Raw genomic sequence first — 20,955 nt, forward strand, 5'->3', positions numbered from 1 at the left:
ATTCTCCTAGAATAATTAATGGCTCTTTATGAAGAAAAGAAAAATATATTTATGAGTGTGTGCAATTGGGTGATCCTTTAATTACAAATCCAGATCTAATGAATTGAAATGTGGTTTAGAAGGGAGACTGTTGGAGGAGGTGTTCTCTCTGAGTGGCTGTCATCTGAAAGCGCCTTTTCTTGTAAGACGGATGTTAACAGGAAAATGCTATGCGTTATTTGTTTTTAATTGTTCACGGTACATTTTCATTTTACTTATGTGTGTGTGTTTGTGCCTCAGTTACCTCTAATAGAGGACGCAGCGCTCCTTCCAGAGGACAGAGACGTGGCCGATGAGAGGAAGAGGGTCCTGGAGTGCCAGCCGATAATAGAGTCCATGGTCGGCAGCCCCCTTGTTCTGCATGAGCTCAGCAAGGTACGAAGCACAGAAGGTTTTTTCCTTTCGAAACTCAGAGATGAAGTGCGTCAGAGTCGAAACCTCTCTTTACTCTGGATGCATGTGACTGTGAGATATGACACAGTGGTTATCGCTTCCTCTCAGGTGTACAGCAGTGGGGAAAATCTTCTGGCTGTGGACCGGATGTCTCTAGCTGTTGGAAAAGGCGAATGTTTTGGCCTCCTGGGCTTCAATGGAGCAGGGAAGACCACCACCTTTAAGATGCTGACGGGTGATGAGAGCGTTACCTCCGGGGACGCTTACATTGATGGATACAGCATTTTGAGGGACATTAAAAAGGTACGAGCAGAGGGGTTTACATTCACTCGGTCGAAAGTGTTGCTTTCAAAGTGCAGATATTTGAAAGTGCACTTTTATCTCTGCATTGCAGGTGCAGCAGCGCATCGGTTACTGTCCCCAGTTTGACGCCGTGTTGGACCACATGACAGGAAGAGAAACTCTGAGTATGTATGCCAGGCTCAGAGGAATACCAGAGAAGTATGTGTCTGGCTGTGTGGAGAACGTCCTTAGGTCCCTGCTGCTGGAGCCTCACGCTGATAAACTGGTCCGCAGCTACAGGTGAGTCATCTATGCCACACGGTACACGTGTTATCCTGGATAAGGCTTCATGCTGTGTGTGTAAAATATCCTCTCACCATCAACATGGCAGTGGCGGTAACAAGCGGAAGCTGAGTGCGGCCATGGCTCTGATTGGTGGGCCTCCGGTCATCTTCCTGGACGAACCCTCGACTGGGATGGACCCTGTGGCCAGGAGGCTGCTGTGGGATTCTGTGACACGCACACGAGAGTCTGGCAAGGCCATAGTCATCACTTCTCACAGGTGAGATTTAGATTGTGTTGTATTTGGTTCAGGAGTGGTAGAACGTAACAACTCCTGGTTACCCTGGTGCTGTATTTAAGTGAACAAATGTTGGTTCTTGCGTTATACTTATCTTATTTTATATTCTTATTTTCTGCATTTAATTCAGCAATGATTACTTAAGTAGGTACTTCCATAAAACATCTGCAATTTTTGACTATACTACACTTTTGTGTAATTAATTATTTTAACAATATGATTATTTAAGCTAAGTTAAATATTTACTTTTGTTTAAAACATGTTCCACCCCCCCTGATTACCAGTTCAACAGAGTTATACTGCTACATCCTCATATATGAAACTCAAACAACCACTGTCCCCTCACCAGTATGGAGGAGTGCGAGGCCCTGTGCACCAGGCTGGCGGTGATGGTCAACGGCCAGATGAAATGTCTCGGGAGTCCCCAACACCTGAAGAGCAAGTTTGGCAGTGGCTACACTCTGCTGGCTAAAGTGCACGTGGAGGTGGATCTGGAGGACAGTGATCTGCATCTGTTCAAAGAGTTCATTGAAAGCACCTTTCCAGGTCAGAGACACATAGTAACACTTAGAATGATAATCATAAGATTAACATTTATAACTTGTGTTTTAGGTATTTGGATATTGTTTCTGCTCTTCATCAATCATGGTTAATGTCTAAACATGTGTGTTTCCTCCCACAGGAAGTCAACTAAAGGATGAACACCAGGGGATGGTGCACTACCACTTGACTGACAAAACACTAACTTGGGCCCAGGTACTGTCACAGAGCTGCATGTTTATTTTATTTAAAAAAAATCCATCCCTGCACTTGTGCTATGTCTGATCACCCTCTAGTGGACAAACTAATTTACTGCAACTTTCAGTTACCTCAGCTATGACAGTTTCAGCAAAACTCTATTCATCCAGCAGGTCTCCATCTCATTCCTATTTGGTCACCTCTGTAGGTTTTTAATCTTGATGACCTGAGATTTTTAAAACTAACACAAACAATATAAATCTGTAATTGACCAGTGTTGCATGATGGGTAAATTGACACACTTGTACCATTTTTACACTGGCAGGTAGATACAGGTTGAGTCCACTAGAGCAGTTTGCCTCTCTCTCTTTTGTTCTTCTCTCGATTCTTCATGCTCAACGTCCGGAATGCAGCGCTCTCTCACCTCTCGCCCTATTAGCCTGTTTACCCGGGTTTCATGTTTCCATGTCTGCCAATCAGAGCCGGAGCCGATTCAAACCCTTGTCTACTGCAGTGTCATTCGATCTGGGAGTTAATTGCCAGTAATCTCTATGAGTGGGTGTTAGTGGGATTATGTTACCAGTGGAGGAGGGGCTCTACACTAATCGCATTATCACATTACACGTTGCATTCTCCAAATTGAGACGTGCATGGAAAAAGATCTACATCATTTTATTTTCATTGTTTGTTTCATTGTGAGTTTGTGGGTAACCCAGGAGATATGTTCACATCCCACTTTCCCACGTTCTCTCTCCCTCCATGTCCTCTGCTCCCCGTCAGGTGTTCGGCACATTGGAGGCAGCCAAAGAGAAATACTGCATTGAAGATTACTGCGTGAGCCAGATTTCCCTGGAGCAGGTGTTCCTCAGCTTTGCCCAGTTCCAGCATTGCATAGAGAGCGGGAAGAAGTAGGTGGAAGAGGAGTCCCTCCATCCATCGTCCATTTTAATCTGTGTGAATGTATGTATGTTTGTGTGTGTGTGTGTGTGTGTGTGTAGATGGACTTACAGTTACACAGAAGTTGTGTATACTGCTGGAGCAGAGAAGGATTTATCTCCTGCTCCATTTTAATATGACCAACAACACATACACACACGTAGACACACACACACACACACATACACACACTGGGCCAGTCCCTAATCGTCACGTTCATCATTTCTACTACTGTATCCTGTAGATGTGTGTTTGCTGGCTCATTCATGCCGTCGTTAATGTTGTTGTGCGATGAGAAGGTAGGAAATGGGAATTTAGTTTATTCCACGTGATGAACTCTGATGCACCTTTTTTAGTGAGGTCAAAGGTCATTGACACCACCCATTAGATACGACCACTACTCTTAATTATGTTTGACAGGGTGTTTGTGTGTGTGTGTGTGTGTGTGTGTGTGAGTGAGTGAGTGTGTGTGTGTACAGCTTGTCTTCTTGTTATTTATGATTTTTATTTCATGATTTTATTTCAGAGACTATGCGAGTTTTGGTGATCGTGAGTCACCACGGGAGAGTGAACCACTCTTATTTTATATGTTTATGAAAATGTAACACACCATTACGCCTTATCTAACTAATGAGGGTTTGTGTAATTATATTGCTCAATATTAAACAATGTACATAATGTGGCGTGTTCATGGTACTAAAACCAGTTCGTCATTCAAAAACAACTGTTACTCTTTTAAAGACAGATTTCTTTGGGGGCTCATTAACAAATGCATGCATACAATACGACATACAGAGCGCATGATGATGAAGATGAAGATGAAGAACACTGGAAGACCGTCCTTTCTGCAGAGGAATACATTCAGTCCAGTCTGAGAACATATAATATGCCTCTTTTATGAACCAATGATTCTGTTTTTCGCTGCCAAACAAGTTACAGCATCAGTTTATGTCTCGGCCATTAGGAATTACGCAGAAGCTATTTAGAGAGGATCCCTGTATGACGCAGGCGATAATGATGCCGCCAGTGCCGTCGCGGCAAAACAGGAGGAATTGACCTCAAGTTGAATCAGACCACATGTGATCGATTTGGACCAACGAGAGCAAGACTGCAACGACCTATGAGGCGTTTACGAACGTTTATTTCTTTTTTTCCCCTATGCATTTCATATGGTACACCTCTGTGTATGTGTATGTATGTATATATACATACATACACATGTGAAATACACTTTGTGTGTAAATTAGTGGGTTTGTATGTGAGGAAGCGGGGGACTGACGACTCATTATTCCTGTGCTACGATATGAGACCTGAGAGATTGTCCCTGTGCAGTGGACGAGCTTTACTGCTGCGTCACATTTAGCGTGTAGCTGCTCCTTTTAGGAAACGCAATAAAAAGGCTGAACAGTTGTATGGACGGTGAAGGCGAATAAAGTCCCCTGCACACAAACCGATGCTTTGTCCCTGAGGGAGAATAATCCGCGCAGTGTTTGTTTCTCTTTCATCAAGCTCAGAATGTGCCCCCCCCCCCCCATCATCACATGTCTGTACTTTAAAGAACCTGTAAACCCATCACGTGTGTTCTATTCCATAGGATTGTTAGGATTTCCTCACACGTAACGACGAGGAACACATCATCATTATTGTGGTTTGTATTCCCTGCTTGCCATGCCGTGTTTAAGATCAATGCTATTCTCTGAGACGGATCATCAATCAGATGAGCTGACACTCGTGAGCAGATTCCGTCTCTTGAAGACAAATCGACCAGAAGTGAGATGAATGTATTTCCGCGTCTCACACGAAAGCGAGAAGCACTCAAGGTTATTCAGACTTGTTACCAATTTTCTGCACTTTCTTCATGTCACTGTCCGATGTGTGTAGAAACAAAAGGAGTAGACATTGACATTCCGTTGGTCCATAAAAAGTTTGACCCTCTTCATGTTTTACTTTTGTTCTGTTTGTTTGTGTGTATCTGCACAATTCATTGTCTCTTTACACTGTACGACTTGAATCAACTGCAGCGTCTGATACGTAGATACACAAACATGGGAACGTTTGTTCTGCTGATACTGAAAGAATTGGGTGCTGAAGCACTGTCATTTAAAAGGGGAATTTACATCTGTGTAATGTATTGTACTATGGAACTGACCTAGTCAACTGTATTTGTGTCGCAATTCTTTTTAATTAAATAAAGCTCTATGCACATGGAAGCAAACATCTGAGTCAGGTCCTGTTTTTCCACCAGCGCAGACTTTACACTTTTCTGAATCTGTTTTCTGCACACACGCCACCAGAGAACAGAGATGTCTGGTTCAACTCCAAGAGAATCCTATTGTTTATTTCTCTTTTTGTTGTATTGACACGTGTGGATCATTGTCAAACATGTATTGCAGCTTTTTTCAAACGGACTCATTTATAGCAAATTAAGTTTATCAGTAAAATGTACCCTCCTTGTTTGAGGTAACAGTTGATGACACTGATGACCATCAACAGCAGTAGCAGCTTGACACACTTTAGTACTTGTAGAACATATCTGTGAAGATTCTCAGTTATCTAGGTCATGGTATCTGAAGGAGTTGTTCATTTGTACCCAATAACCCACAGAGGTTAATTACCTGAAACCTCCCTCGGCCTCTTGGAGGAGCGAAACGACTTTCTGAAAATTCTGCAGCCATAAACCAACCACCCTGAACTAGTTCTCTGCTGCTGTCACTCATGAACTTGTAGAGACACATGCTCGCACGCCCACACACACACTCCAACTTAACTAGCTTTGTTTCAAATAGATGTCAGGCTCAGCTCTGACACAATTAATATTGTCATATTTCAATTTTTCGAATTATTCTTCTATAAAACTAAAAATATTTGGCTCAATGTCAAATATATTCTGCAACTTTTGTCGAATGGAGTTTATTATTGAAATAAGCCATTGTTATTGCTCCTTTCTGTGTTCTAAACATTAAAGGTCCAGTGTGTAAGGTTCAGGTGAAAGTGATCTATCCACAGAAAGCGAATATAAAATAGAATGAGCCCTTTATATTTAAATACACCATGTTTTCATCAGGAGCGGGTCCTCTCTATGGAGGCCACCATGTTTGTTACGGTCCTTCAAACTGGACAAACTAAATACTTTTTGAGTTTTTATGACAACTGAAGGCTGCCACCGGTTCTCTATCATGTTTGGAAGGGGAGGGGGTGAGGTGAGGGGTGTTCAGCTGCAACAGGCAAGTAAGAAAGAATGTGGCCCAAGCTTTGGCCCAGCAGCACAATTTGAATATTGGACATTCCTCAGAGATCAGTGCACATAAAGTTCTCACAGTACATGAACACTGCTGAAGTTGGAAAATGGAAAAATGCTAATTTCTTTCTGCTCAAAATTTGAAGCGCATTTGTTCTATATCCAGTTTCTCTTTGTTTTCTTTCTTAACGTCCTCAGGCCTTAAAACGTGACTTCAAACAAACTGTCTGAGAATTTAAATTAATTATATGGTTGAAATCACAGCTTGTCAACAACCTGCGGTGAAAAAGGTTTATTTTTTATTACAGACATCAGACCAGTCACGAGCACAATCAATAAAGAATACAAATTCAGTGAAAACCCAACAATAATAACAACAAACATATTTAATTAATCGAATATAAGCAGCTCAGCGACCTAAATAACACCAGCAAAATAAAAGTGACAAAAATATTTTTTGTTGTTGCTGCTATAGTTGTTGCTGTTGTTGCTTTTGTTGCTACAGTTTGTTGTTGTTGTTTAACAGAGGATGCACGTTTCCGGTGCGCCAGGGGAGCACCGGATGAGCGTTCATGTCACAGGTGACGTCAGGCAGAGGCTCATCACAGAAGTGAGAGGAGAAGGAGGAGGAGGAGGAGGGAGAGTAACACGACGGCTCACACTATATTTCAAGTTATTGAGCAGAGAACAGCGTTGCCACTTCACGGAGGAGAGAACCACAGCAGAACATCGACTGAACCAATGGCTGTTGTGGAGGACTTGTTGTTCTCCCTCGTCTCCGGCCCCACCACTCTGCTGGCCGCTGCTGTTGTGCTCCTCGTCCTCTGCCTCGTCTCCAGCCGCCTCAGCCCGGGTGAAGCGGCGAGGGGTCCCCCGGGGCCGAGGCCTCTGCCCCTGCTCGGCAACGTGCTGCAGCTGGATCTCAAGAGACCCTACAGGACCCTGTGTGAGGTGAGACGAGGCCTCCTGCTCCAACACATCCCTTCTTACACCTCTGCTTTCATATATATACGAGCTTGTGTGTTTGTCACATGTGTGACGGTGTTTTGGTTTGGAATTCACTTTTTCATCTTTGTGTTTTACCCAACAAGAAGAAAAGGACTAAATAAACTCGTTGTCCGTTTCCTAACTGAACTTATTGGTGTAAGGGGAGGATCGATAACATACAATATTAACCCAGCTTCACATTTATTTTTGGAGACATTCACAACAACAATAATAAATCAATTAATACAAACGTTATGTTTTAACCTGTGGGTGGCAAAGAGAAGGACTCAAGAAACCTGGGGTCAGTTCCTAGCTGAATTAATTTGTGGTTTCTGGTTTAAAAAGTGTTTTTAGTTTTAAGACGTTATTTTCTAATTCGAGCTTAATTTGGAATTTTGCTTCAAGTATAAATAAAATGAAATACCTTAATTTTTAATACCTTATTGACATAAATAATTTGTCATTCACAAAGGGAAATACACAGCTTCTTCTAACCATATTTGAATCAGCATGTAGACAAACAATTAAAAAAAAAAAAAACACGCAGACAGAAGAGACAGTGGTGACAGTTATAAAATAACACACACAGGGATAAACCATCACAACACAATACCAAGTCTTAGTACAGTCAAAATTCTTCTCAAAGACAGGCAGCTAAGGGGGGCCACATAGTGTTGTTGATAATATATGAGGCAAGAAGAGCTCCTTATATACACAGGTCATCTCATTATTCAGGGATCATCCACATGCTACAGTTTGTCGACCACCACAGGTCATCTATTTGGGACTTTTGTGTTATTTCAGCTTTCAGAGAAATATGGCTCAGTGTTCACTGTTTACTTTGGACCTGATAAAGTGGTGGTGCTGGCTGGATACAAGGCGGTCAAGGAGGCTCTGGTCAGCTTCTCAGAGGAGTTTGGAGACCGATACATCCACCCCATGTTTTATGACTTGAATCAAGGTCATGGTAAGGTCAACACTTGATTATTTCTTTTCCTCATAGGCACAAAAGCAAAATCCTTGGAAATTCTGGATGACCATGTGTGTGATTTGATTTAAAAGGAATCATTTTTGCAAACGGAGAGTCGTGGAAGGAGATGAGGCGTTTCGCCCTCTCCACCCTGAGAGACTTCGGGATGGGCAAAAGAGTAATCGAGGATAAAATCGTGGAGGAGTGCCAGTTCCTGATCCAGATGTTCGAGGAGCACAAAGGTATTGAGTTAATGTAAGAACCTGACAAAATGTTCTGATGTGCCAAAACAACAAATGTAACGTATTTTGCTTCCTGTCTCCGGTAGGGAAACCTTTTGATACAGCAAATCCATTAAATTATGCCACGTCCAACATCATCTCTTCCATCGTGTACGGGAGCAGATTTGAATATAACGACCCTCAGTTTCAAAACCTGGTGAAAAGATCGAATGAAAGCATTCGGTACAGCGGCGCCGCTTCAATCCAGGTAAAGCTCATGTTGTTTTATTTTAATCAGTTCTGATCAAAGGGGTTGTGATCGTCAGCAGTGATGACAGATGTGATCTTGTTTGTATGTTGACACATCAGGACGTGACTAAAAAGGAGAATCGCCTCAAATGATGTAGGATACAAATAACTTGTAGCATCAGTTTACAGTTGCTTTGGGAATTTTTGAAGTTGAAGTGTTGAAAAGTAAAATATTTATGTACTGCAGTTAATAAGCTCTCTTTATTTGTATCACCCCTGCCAAGGACGTCCGTTCACAGGATTATGCACAAACACAAAGAACAATTTTATTGAAACTTGTTACCAGGACAATTTATAGGCCAAGAAGGACTCCCCTTAAAATTGGGTGCAGAATTCTTTTTTTCCCACTTTCCCTAAAATTGTGATTTTTTTTTTTTTTTTTTTAACCATTTTCACAGGGATGGATTCATAAAAGAGTAATACAGGCATATTTATTTGATTAATGTCTATGTGTGTTTTATATTTGGTGTAGCTTGATTGAATTTAAAGAGAACTATTGGGCCTTGGTGTATGTGCTATGCTGACTTCCATTCTATTTCTTTCATGAGCCTTAACACTTCATGTGGCCGATGCTCAATGTGTTTAACAAACAGCAACAGATTTGTTGAGAACTGTCTGAAATCATCTCTGTTGTCTTTTTACTGTTGTGCCACAGATGTACAACATGTTTCCCAGGTTGTTGGGTTGGATAAGAACCCGGCAGCTCATATTACAAAATCTCCACTCGAGCATCAGGGATGTGAGAGACTTAATCAAGAAACTGAGAGAGACGCTGAACCCAAACTCCTGCAGGGGGTTCGTGGACTGTTTTTTGGTTCGGACACAGAAAGAAGAGGTGGGATGCCATTTTCAAAAATCATTCATGTTTTTTATCAGATACAGAATAAGGTTGTGGCCCACGAATATTTTATAATAATCTGTGGCTTTTCTTTCTCTCAGGACTCTTGTGTTACAGACACTCACTACAATGAGTTAAACTTACTTTTTTCGATAACGAACTTGTTTGCTGCTGGAACTGACACCTCTGCAAGTACACTCAGATGGGGTTTGCTGTTTATGGCCAAATATCCCCATTTACAAGGTAAGATGAAGTATGTATGTTTTAACCTGTGGCTTCCTTGAAAAGCCTTTTAGTTTTGGTTGTGTAGAAGCTGTCTAAAGACATTAACATCTCATTTGAATTGTTTCTTAAGAGTGAATATTAATCTGTGGTGGCTAGATTTTTATACCAAATAAAAGAAACATCTTCTTCATGAGACAATAAAGGACAGGGAAAAACACCACAAGCCGAATATGTGAACACTTCAAACATGCTTTGATATTACTGATCTCGTGAGTCGGGTGATAGGAAACAGTCCGGTCCAGATAAATGACCGGGTCAAAAACAAGATTAAAGTAGCGTCCTACATTTGTCAAGTTTTTATATCAGTTTCATGTGCATCCAGACAAAGTCCAGGAGGAGCTGAGCAGGGTGATCGGAGGCCGTCAGGTTCGAGTGGAGGACAGGAAGAACCTGCCGTACACCGACGCCGTCGTCCATGAGATTCAGAGAAAGGCCAACATTGTCCCCATGTCCATTCCTCACAAAACCAGCCGAGACGTCACCTTCCAGGGCTACTTTATCAAAGCGGTCAGTAACCCACATACAGGTCAATACATATACATTTGTGTTTGCTGGGTCTTCCACCTCTGAACACTGGGAAATGCCTTCATTCTCAAGCTTTACGTGCTTTTTCCCCGTTTCATGACAGGGTACTATTGTGTTTCCTCTTCTTACTTCTGTCCTGGCTGATGAGAGCGAATGGGAGACCCCGCACACTTTCAACCCGTCCCACTTCCTGGACAACGAGGGTAAATTCATCAAGAGAGACGCCTTCATGCCCTTCTCTGCAGGTACAGCAGCTTGGTCACACGTTTTTATTTTCCTCTATAGATCAGAACTCATCTACACTTGAACACACATGTTTTTTTGCAACCAGGCCGCAGAGTGTGTCCCGGAGAGAGTCTGGCAAAGATGGAGCTCTTCATCTTCTTCGCCTCCCTCCTTCAGTGCTTTTGCTTCACTCCTCCACCTGGAGTGGAAGAGGATGAACTGGATCTGACCCCGGCTGTGGGCTTCACCCTCAGCCCTTTACCTCATGAGCTGTGTGCGGCTCGTCGCCAGTGAGGGAGACGGCCAGAGCGCTGGATTATAACAGCCTTTGTCATTTGGACAAATTGTTTTTCTTCTATTTTTCATGCTGCCCAAATCCTCGAGATCGAGAGCTGTGATCAGGATACAGAAGTGATCTGAGAGGATGATGAACAAATTAAAGATGGGAACGCCGAATAGCCTGTTATTTTTTTTTATATATTGATAGAAACTTGATGTATTTGCACTTTTATAGTTAGAGAAGACAAGAGCATATTTCTGCTTTTCAGCAACTGGGGATTTATTTTTACAAACTGATTTACATTTCTTTTGTATAATTAGATAGAGATGATTTCCCAACAAATTGTTGAAATCAGTGTCAGTTATTTGCTCGATCTTTTATTTTAGCGCCTACGTCTTTATTTCTACTGGATAATATAAAGTGAAATTACAATACATGATTAAAATGTTCAAAATGTTGTGATGTTAGCAAATAAATAAATATTTCATAAAGGGGAAATTGAGTTTAAGCTGCTTTTAAAATCATGATTTCATCAGCTGTCAAAATTATATTTTTCTCATGAGTTGATTGTCAAGGCTGCTCACTCGTGGAACTGAAGTGAACAACAGTGGAGTGAATAAGTCAAGTTTAACCTGCTCCTGACCTGTAAAAGAGTATATTGAAGAGATCGAACGCTTAAATACATTTGTGTCTGATAACCAGTGACGGCTAATTTTTAACATGCAGCAGCCTTCCGTTGGAGAGGCTGCAGTTTAGTTTAAGTCTTCAGGATGGTGTGTGGTCACAACAGCAACCTTAATTTTGAGTATTTAGATAGATAGATAGATAGATAGATAGATTACTTTATTCATCCCGAAGGGAAATTAAGTCATCATAGCAGCCGGTATATTTGAATACAATAAAATACAATACAATTGAATAAAATAAAAAATGTTGAGGTATGTAGAAAGAATAAAAACAGAAACACAAGATAAATAGGTAGATAAGGTGCAGTGGCAAGATGATGGTAATAGTACTGATGATATGATGGTAATGTTATTGTTAGACAGTATATACAAATAGTACAGTATATGTAGTATATAATATATAACATAATATATATTTATATATGATAGTTATTATACCAATAATATAGCAGTATATAGTAGTAATGGCAGCAACAGTATATATAATAATAGTAATAAATATAATAATAACATGTACACATGTATAAATATGTGTATATAGACCCTTATATACATATAATATACATGATATATAGATATATGATATATAGTATCAATATTGTCTATATTAACACATTTCACATATGATGTGGAGTAAGTGTTCCAGTATATGGAGCGGAGTGTTGTACAGGGTACACAGTGCAAGGAGACAGGTATATTTAGTATTTAAAAAAGAACATCCATTAAAACCAGTTAAAAATAAACATTGGATCTACTCCTTCACAGGGTTGAAGAGGTGTGAGTGGTGGAAACGGTGAGGGGAAAACCACACAGAGGCTCATTCCTCATGTTTCCTTTGTATTCATCCTCATTTTAAGGGTGTTTCGCTGTGTCGCTGCACTTTCCAACCGCTAATCAGCAGGAGGGATCTTATCTAAATATTTGCCATCACGACAAATTCTCTTTTGAGGGCAGGTGGTTGATAAGTTATGGTTCTGTCACGCCTCTTCACCAGTAGCATCTTGAACTCTGTGAGGAAAGCTGCTGTGTGAGAAGGGTTAAGTCAAGACTCCTCCAGTGGAATCATGTTTGAAGATCTTCTCCAGTCCTCTGCTTCAGCCTCTCTGCTGGGGGCCATTGTTCTTCTGCTGCTCCTCTACCTTCAGTCCTCCAGCCTGAGCTCCCCTATAAACCAGAGGGAGCCTCCAGGACCTAAACCTCTTCCCCTGCTTGGCAACCTGCTCCAAGTGGATCTCAAGGGGCTCGACAGCTCTCTTTTTCATGTGAGAAACGTCTTATATCTGATTCCTTGGGACATTTATTTATTCTGGCAGTTATATCACTTCTAATCTAATGCTGTGGGTCTCATTGTTTTACCTGCCTTGATGTGTTAGCTGTCCAAACAGTACGGACCAGTGTTCACAGTCTACTTTGGGCTGAAGAAGGTGGTGATTCTGGCCGGATACAGGACAGTCAAAGAGGCGCTGGTCAACCATGCTGAGGAGTTTGGAGACAGAGTGATCACCCCAATATTCCATGATTTTTGCAAAGAAAATGGTGAGAGAGAAATGTTTGGACTTCTGTCTTTGTCTATGTTAACATAATAAGCATACTGTTATCTATAGAGCACTTATCTAAACAAGCTTACTAAGTGCTTCACAAAATAAATGGCAATAAAAACAAAATTAGCTATTGCAGTCATTCCCAAAGTGTGGGCCTCGGCCCCCTGGTCGCAGAAAGGACTCAAGTGAGGACATGTCGCATGCCCAGAGGACAATCCCCGAGCCTGTGTGTGTGCCGTGCACTGCGATTCTACTTAACTAAAGATACTAAACATGGACAATATTTATCCAAACCTCAAGCATCTTATCAAGTACATAGAGAGCATCGGAGCCAGCTACGCGGCAACATCAGCCCTCTCACCGGGTGAGTTACATATGGGTAGGATCTTGATATAGGTATATCAAGATAAACTGCTCGAGGGGGGTTGGGTGCTGAAACGCCTTATGTATATTTGGTTATGCCTGAAATGTGTTTGTATTCTCCCGGATATCCTTGTCGTGCTCTGTTATACAAAACAGTAAGAATATATTTTTAACGCCACAACTTTGTGATATAAAAAAGAACATGACAACTCAAAAGCATACTCAAAAGGCAAAGCCTTATAACAGTTCTACCCAAAGCAAGCTGCCATTAATGAGTATAAAAATTGACTGCAAAAAAGGCTGAAGCCACCATGGCATTAGTTATCGCTGGACACAGTTCCATGCTGGCATTAGATCACATTGGGGAAGCATGTAAAGCTGCTTTCTCAGACTCCACTGCTGCTACTCACTTCAAAATGCATAGGACAAAGTGGGGGGTTGTGATAAGGTACTTTCGTGATACCAAAGACACAATTGTCTCAACATTTCTGGGGCTTGTTGAGTTGGAGGGAGGAGATGCCAGATCTATAGCCCGCGTTGTTGTGGCTTTCCTGGAGAAGTGTTGCCTCAAAATAGATAAACTCCTCGGGATAGGGACTGACAATGCCTCCGTAATTACGGGGATTAACAATGGGTTCCATAATGTGACGAAGGAGGTGTATGAACTGTTTGTAGTAGTTCTTGGTACGGGAGACTTATAACTGATTTTCAGTGTCTCCAATGAGCAGGCTTACAAGGCCATATATGAGACCATTGTAGTGTGAAAATAACTAAGTATAGTGGGAAAGGACTAAGTGTGTTTGAAACCTATTTTATAGTTGAAGAGTTACTTTTTGCAGACCTGTCTAAGACTGTCTATGTATGCAAATCATTTATTCATGTGCTTTAGATTCCTGTCTTAAACTACGCCTAGAGAACCAGTCTGAACTGGCTCAAGCAAACAGCCTTGTTCTCCTATATAAGCTCCTTGCATTCGACTGTTCTCCATCTTCACTGTGAGATCCCTGTGACTCTGTGTTGATCCTTTCTGCAGAAAGCCCCTATTCAAATACACATAGATAACTTTGGTGCTTCCAGCCTTCTGTATTTCCAGATTTCCATCACACCATCAACTGTGGGGAGAAACCCTTACATATAACCAGGGTGTGCATGATGGACGTGTGGTATTTCAATGGCAAACCCCAAAAAACAAGAATCAACAGTAGAACGCTAACATGTATTTGTTAACATATTTACTCACTTTTTGTCTCTCCCACATCTTTATTCCTCTCTCCTACAGCGTCCATTACAATAGACTTTTAGTTGGCAACACTGGTCTTACTTACAAACAAATGGACAGGGGTGACAACAAAGCAGAAGTAATGATATGCTTGTTGTTATTGATGATGATCAATTCATCATTTTCATCAGTTTTCAAGCGAAATTCAAAGAATTGAAACTAACGCTGATGAAAACACGAGAAAACTGGCAGAAGAGAACAGCACAAGGCTAAAAAAGAGAATCTCACTTTTGTCCCTAGAGCTGTAGAAGAGTAAAAAATGTTCTTCTGGGTTGAACCTTTCTGTTTTCTTTGCTTTCACAGGAATAATATTCTCCAACGGCGACAACTGGAAAGAGATGAGGCGCTTTGCTCTGTCCACACTGAGAGATTTTGGGATGGGGAAAAGAATCACTGAAGGACAAATCATTGAGGAATGTGACAACCTGATTGAAGAATTCAAACAGCACAAAGGTACGTGCACAGTTGTAGGGAGCGCCCCGGGGATCAGGTAGGAGACAATTATTAACTGTGCTGGATTTCCTCACTGTGAGCACGGCCTTTGCAATCCTATCCAAAGGATAATTGGAGCGGCGAAAAATTACGAAAGACAACACTATTTTAGTTATAGGCTTTTATTTGATATATGCTCTTTTTATGTTTTAGTGTCTTCAGAAATGTAAAGGATTAGTTCACCCAAAACAGAAAATTCCCTCATCTACTCACCACTATGCCAATGTGGGTGAAGTGTTGGAGACAACAAAACACTTCTGGAATCTCAGGGGTAAACTTTGTTAGAGCAGAATCTCCACACCCAAGTAAATATACTCTTTTATATATATGTTCACAGGCGCTTACGGGCTAACGGAAGTATTTTCCGAGTGAAATATTATTACATAATTAAATTATGTTTACCATTTTTATACAAGGTATTTTGTGTCCGGAAGCTTGAGGGCTGGGCGCCCTAGGTCCCCGATGACCAGCCGCCACTGGTACAATATTATTGTGCCAGGGCTACATTTGTCCTTTTCAGTTTGCTGCAGTCGCTTAAGTAATTAACACCTTGTGTCTGACTCTTCTCTCAGGTAAAGCCTTCAACAACAGCCGGACACTCTCTTATACATCTACGAATATCATATCAGCTCTGGTGTTTGGGAAGAGGTTTGAATACAGTGACCCTGAACTCCATACACTTGTGGAAACAGGCCATGAGTCCTTCTATCTCACAGGAACAATGTCCATCCAGGTACTGCTACTTACAGATTTGACCTTTATTTTAACATCCCTGTGCGTATTTAAGACTTTTCAACACAGATTAAATACATGATGAGTTGTTGAATATACATTTTCAGAATCAGAACTATTTTTATTACCATGTATATTTGCACATACAGGAAATTGCCTTGGTGTGGTTGTTTCACTGTACAAACAATATAAAAACAACAATATAGAACAACAATATGTACAGTAAGAGAGTTATGGGCACGTCGGTTCTAAGGTGCAGAGATAGGTGATAGTGCCAATAATATATAGTTATAAAATATGGGGGGGGGGGGGGGGGGGTCAGCAGAGTCAGTGTGATCCAGGGGGCTGGAAGCCTCTGGAATAGGTGGTGACCGGGATGGGCAGGATCATCAATGATCTTGCCTACTCTCTTACTGGTCCTGGAGTGGGACAGATCTTCTCGGCTGACCGAATGATCCACTGCAGTCTGCCCTTGTCCTTGGCAGTGGAGGCAGCAAACCAGACAGGCTGTGTAGAACTCAACCATCCCTTTCCGTGGCATGTTGAAGTTCCTCAGTTGCCGCAGGAAGAACATCCTCTGCTGGGCCCTCTTGATGATGGAGGGGATGTTCTTCGTCCACCTCAGGTCCTGTGCGATTATAGTCCCCAGGAATCTGAAAGACTCCACAGTTTTAACTGGGGAGTCGCACATGGTGAGGGGGCGGTTTGGGCTGGGCTCCTCCTGAAGTCTGCTACCATCTCTACAGTTTCTAAAGCGTTCAGCTTGTCCCGGAGAAGAGCTGGGGCTGTGTGCTCATAGACAGATTTCACATTCCTCCACATTCAGCTGATCTGCGTAGAACACTACCTGGCTCACAATGTCTATCAAAATGAATCGTACCAAATGGTTCCAATTGAACAATATAGTTTATCACCTTTTGAAAGGGATAGTTCCCCCCAAAACTTTTATTATTATTATCTACTCGCCACGATGCCGATGGAGTGGTGGCTGAAGAGACGAGTCATGTAAATTTCCCCTAGGGAAACTTATCACTAATCAATTTAGAATTTATAGCCCATAAATTCTTAACAATTTCAATTGAAACTACTAGAGTAGCAGTTAAAAAAAAAACATTTCTGTGAGGGTCCTTTACAAGTCTGGGACTCAGTTGAAGAAAAGAAGCACGGGAGACAGCAAGATAAAGTATAAAAAATGAAAACTTTACTTAAATAGTCCATTCAGGCATAAGGCAAAATCCAAAGTCGTAAATCGAGGCAGAGTCAAAAACACGGAGGAAATAGCTGGAGCGCATGAACACACGACAGCGACAATGACAATCTGGCAGAGGGGGAGGGGAAACACAGGGTACAAATAGGGAGTGCTTAATGACAAGCAAGGTACAGGTGTGTGGGGAAACCAACAGGAGGTAAAGCTAGACACAAGAACCAGGACAACAAAATAAAACAGGAAGTGAATACAAACCAACCGACTGAACAGATTTTACATTGTCATAACTCTTATAACTGTCGTGTCGAGTTACGCTTTTTTTTTGTGTTGTTACAGATATACAATGCATTTCCTTGGCTGGGCCCTTGTCTTAAAAACTGGCGAGATCTGATGAAGATGGTAGAAGGTGGTGTGAAGAACATGAGGAAGATGATAGCAGAGCGGAAGGAAAAGCTCAACCCAGAGATGAGCAGCTGCTTTATCGATGCGTTTCTTAGCCGCAAGCAGAACCTGGAGGTGAGGTGCCCAACTCCTTTGAATCCACTTCTAAAGTGATAATCTGATTAATCAATAAGTCATCAATCCCTCTATAGGAGTCTGGAATAAAGGATTCACTCTACCACAATGACAACCTGCTCCACAGTGTGTCAAATTTGTTAGGCGCTGGGACTGATACCACGTCAACTACACTTCAGTGGAGCCTGCTTTTAATGGCCAAGTACCCTCATGTTCAAGGTGAACAATACATCCATAGGCTTGTGTCAGTTTAATCTTAACTAAAGTAGCGTCGTGATATCAGTTTCATGTGCATCCAGACAAAGTCCAGGAGGAGCTGAGCAGGGTGATCGGAGGCCGCCAGGCTCGAGGTGAGGACAGGAAGAACCTGCCGTACACCGACGCCGTCATCCATGAGATTCAGAGACTGGCCAACATTCTCCCCATGGCCGTCCCTCACAAAACCAGCCGAGACGTCACCTTCCAGGGCTACTTTATCAAAGCGGTCAGTAACTGACATCAGGCCACACATTTTTGCAGGATTATTTTTCTTCCTTTTGCGAAAACTCTGAAATCGGTACTTTGGTTCTGACGCCTGATTTATTTTGTTGACTGCAGGGAACCACCGTGTTGCCTCTTCTGACCTCTGTCCTGTACGACGAGAGCGAATGGGCGAGCCCGCACACTTTCAACCCTTCTCACTTCCTAGATGCGGAGGGGAAATTTACCAAGAGAGATGCCTTCATGGCCTTTTCTGCAGGTATAACAGCATTGCTGTCAGTTGTCTTCTCTATGGTGACGACAGACATTTCATGATGTTCCCACCCGATCGGGATCAGCTCATCTGCAGCTCTTCGTTCTCGCAGGTCGCAGAACGTGCCTCGGAGAGAGTCTGGCCAGAATGGCGCTCTTCCTCATCTTCACCTCCCTCCTCCAGCACTTCCGTTTCACTCCTCCACCAGGAGTTACAGAGGATGAGCTGGATCTGATGCCGACTGTGGGCTTCACCCTCAGCCCTTTCCCCCACGAGCTGTGTGCTGCCAGCCGCCAGTGAGGGAGACAGCTGGGGCCTGTTTTACAAAAGTAGTTCAACACACCCAGGACATAACTTTGTCACCTATTGTCCTGATAAGCTTGACCATAAAAGTTGTGTACTGACTCATCTGGGGTTTGCCTTTCCTGCTATAAGTGGGTTCATGTTAGAGGCTGATATGATTATTTCAATCATTATAGAAATGAAATCACATTTCACTAGATTCATTAGATTCAGATTTGAAGTCAAATATCACACTCATCAGTCACCTAAACATTATTTTTATTTCTCATTTATTTAATCTATTTTCTCTCTTGACATTTTGATCTTGATCTAATTCCTGTATCTATTTTGTTCCTTAGATCATTTGATTAAAGCCCAGCCCACAAGCCATGGTAATATACTTTCCTTGAGGGATAAGGTGTCAGGATTTCATTGAGTCCATCCTCACGCAAATGATTAATAATAACCTTTTCCTTCCAAGTGTTTAATCTTGAAAATTAGAGTTTTGTTTCGTTGTTTTGGTTAAATTGTTTTGAATGTCTGTACAAACAGAACATTGTTTTGATGTAGCAAGAACACAATAACCTTTTCGCAAATTGTCAACACCATTGGCCCACATTCCATCAGCTGTGTCAAGGCCTTGGGAGTGGCTCCTTGTCACTTCCTTATTCCAATACCAAGAGGATGGCCTACGCCTGCGCACTTTCGAGGAGGAAGAACCAAGATCTACTGATATAAAATAGACAGGCGCCGGCTGTTTGATGCGTTCTGATGGGTCTCGTGTTCTGATGCGACTTGTTGGATGCCCATTGCTTTGCTGATTGATACCTTTCATTGCTTTCTAAATAAATACTTGAGTGAACAAACCGAGTTCGGCTCATCTTCTCATATTTAGGATAAGCCAACACGCGTGACAAAGGACAGAGGATGTCTCACCATGTTAAAGCACTATGAGACGAATTGTGATTTGTGAATATGGGCTATACAAATACAATTTGATTGAATTTGATTGATTGATCTAAGTCCAGCCACGGACACAAGAGCAAGGAATACTTGAAGCTTACAGACCTTGTGAATGTAGCTGGTTGGTAAACTTGAGCCTCTTGGTTCTAATGTTCTTGAATTGTACATGTTGTCATGCTTCATTATTAATGTTGAAAATTACATGAATTCTGCCACTTGGCCATCATCAGATTTACAACTGCTGCTTCTCCTATGACTGATTAAAGGTTATAGTGACCTCATTGAATCTTAAAAAATGAAGACTGAATGTGCTCTGGTTGGTAGAGGCCGACACCTGCAGGGCAGTAATTCTAGATTTGGACAGAATTTCACTCGGAAAGTTTTTATTAGCAAATCTGTCATTACATTTTTCCTACACATAGTACTGTCCAATCACTGTCTATGGATGTGTTACTATAGTCCTCATAGAATAACTCTGACTTCCAAGCAATGGTGCAAAGACACCTTTTCTTCCGGGGTGAAGACGGTAGTCGGGAAGAACTTGTGCCCTTTCCACAGGTACAACAACTTCTGTTGGGGGTCAAAAAGCTTTAGATTCTGTGAAACCAAGCCACCAAATTATTACAAAATCTGTATTTGTAAATCAATCTTCTGTTTACAATGTCCAGAACAATTGAGGGTGGTATGTTGATGTGTCTGTCTTTAACGGCAAATTTAAGAGGTTAATCTGGTTTTTCAGTTGGCATTTGCTTGTGTGTTTTCTGTTTGAGGGACACTGTGAGAGTTGTAGATGGGAAAGAATTCCAAAGAGTGTTTTTGATTTTCCATATTGAGATTTGTTTTATTACCTCTGGAAAACAGGTTATGTTTCATGATTGTGCAAAAACTACTAGACCGTTTTTTTTCAAGCCACGTGGAAGGGTTATATGGGCCAAGGGCAAAGTCTTTTCTAAATTGTCCAAAACTTTCTTTAATAAATAATGATTTAATAATTATTAATAGTTAGGTAAGTTGGGATTGGTCTAATACAATTTTTACTAATCAATATTTCCTGTGGTTCTAGTCAATAAAGGAATTGAGGCAGGCTTAGATAAAATCGTTCTCCAATGCATATACATTATAAAACCCAAGTACCCACAAGATGTAGATTCTGCTCTCACACACAAAGGTACACAAACCAGATGGAGAGAAGGAGGAGGAGGAGGAGGAGAGAAATGTGCAAATAGAGAGAAAGGAGAGGCTGTTATTTATTGGTCACTTCTGTGGTAAAGTTATCATATTTAACGTGCAAAGTTCAGAGGTTGTCCATTGTTAT

At 41.6% G+C, this 20,955-nt stretch overlaps 3 protein-coding genes across 4 annotated transcripts in view; all 3 read left to right on the forward strand.

Annotated features, from left to right (window-relative positions):
• The window catches only part of abca3b (ATP-binding cassette, sub-family A (ABC1), member 3b), a 28,483-nt gene extending 23,300 nt beyond the window's left edge, over window positions 1-5,183 (forward strand). Inside the window, exons 25-31 of the mRNA XM_062407207.1 lie at window positions 280-414; window positions 541-735; window positions 827-1,014; window positions 1,106-1,276; window positions 1,644-1,840; window positions 1,977-2,050; window positions 2,813-5,183. Of these exons, the coding sequence (XP_062263191.1) occupies window positions 280-414; window positions 541-735; window positions 827-1,014; window positions 1,106-1,276; window positions 1,644-1,840; window positions 1,977-2,050; window positions 2,813-2,944 (1,092 nt within the window). The 3' untranslated portion in view covers window positions 2,945-5,183. The remainder of the gene's footprint in view (window positions 1-279; window positions 415-540; window positions 736-826; window positions 1,015-1,105; window positions 1,277-1,643; window positions 1,841-1,976; window positions 2,051-2,812) is intronic.
• A 1,612-nt stretch (window positions 5,184-6,795) lies between these two features.
• Window positions 6,796-11,358, forward strand: LOC133970636 (cytochrome P450 2K1-like). Its single transcript, XM_062407605.1, has 9 exons — window positions 6,796-7,157; window positions 7,998-8,160; window positions 8,256-8,405; window positions 8,492-8,652; window positions 9,349-9,528; window positions 9,633-9,774; window positions 10,139-10,323; window positions 10,445-10,586; window positions 10,673-11,358. Exons 1-9 carry the CDS (start codon window positions 6,948-6,950, stop codon window positions 10,858-10,860), a joined length of 1,521 nt encoding a protein of 506 aa, XP_062263589.1. The 5' UTR covers window positions 6,796-6,947; the 3' UTR covers window positions 10,861-11,358.
• A 1,238-nt stretch (window positions 11,359-12,596) lies between these two features.
• Window positions 12,597-18,695, forward strand: LOC133970637 (cytochrome P450 2K1-like). Of its 2 annotated transcripts, none has more exons than XM_062407606.1 (9): window positions 12,597-12,794; window positions 12,906-13,068; window positions 15,019-15,168; window positions 15,780-15,940; window positions 17,483-17,662; window positions 17,740-17,881; window positions 17,962-18,146; window positions 18,260-18,401; window positions 18,508-18,695. In XM_062407606.1, the coding sequence occupies exons 1-9, from the start codon at window positions 12,597-12,599 to the stop codon at window positions 18,693-18,695; spliced, it is 1,509 nt and encodes a 502-aa protein (XP_062263590.1). The 2 variants fall into 2 exon arrangements, with proteins under 2 accessions (XP_062263590.1, XP_062263591.1); XM_062407607.1 differs by having other exon boundaries at window positions 17,743-17,881.
• The last annotated feature ends 2,260 nt before the right edge of the window (window positions 18,696-20,955 follow it).

This window comes from Platichthys flesus, chromosome 16 (genome assembly GCF_949316205.1).
Source record: "Platichthys flesus chromosome 16, fPlaFle2.1, whole genome shotgun sequence".
Taxonomy (NCBI): Eukaryota; Metazoa; Chordata; class Actinopteri; order Pleuronectiformes; family Pleuronectidae; genus Platichthys; species Platichthys flesus.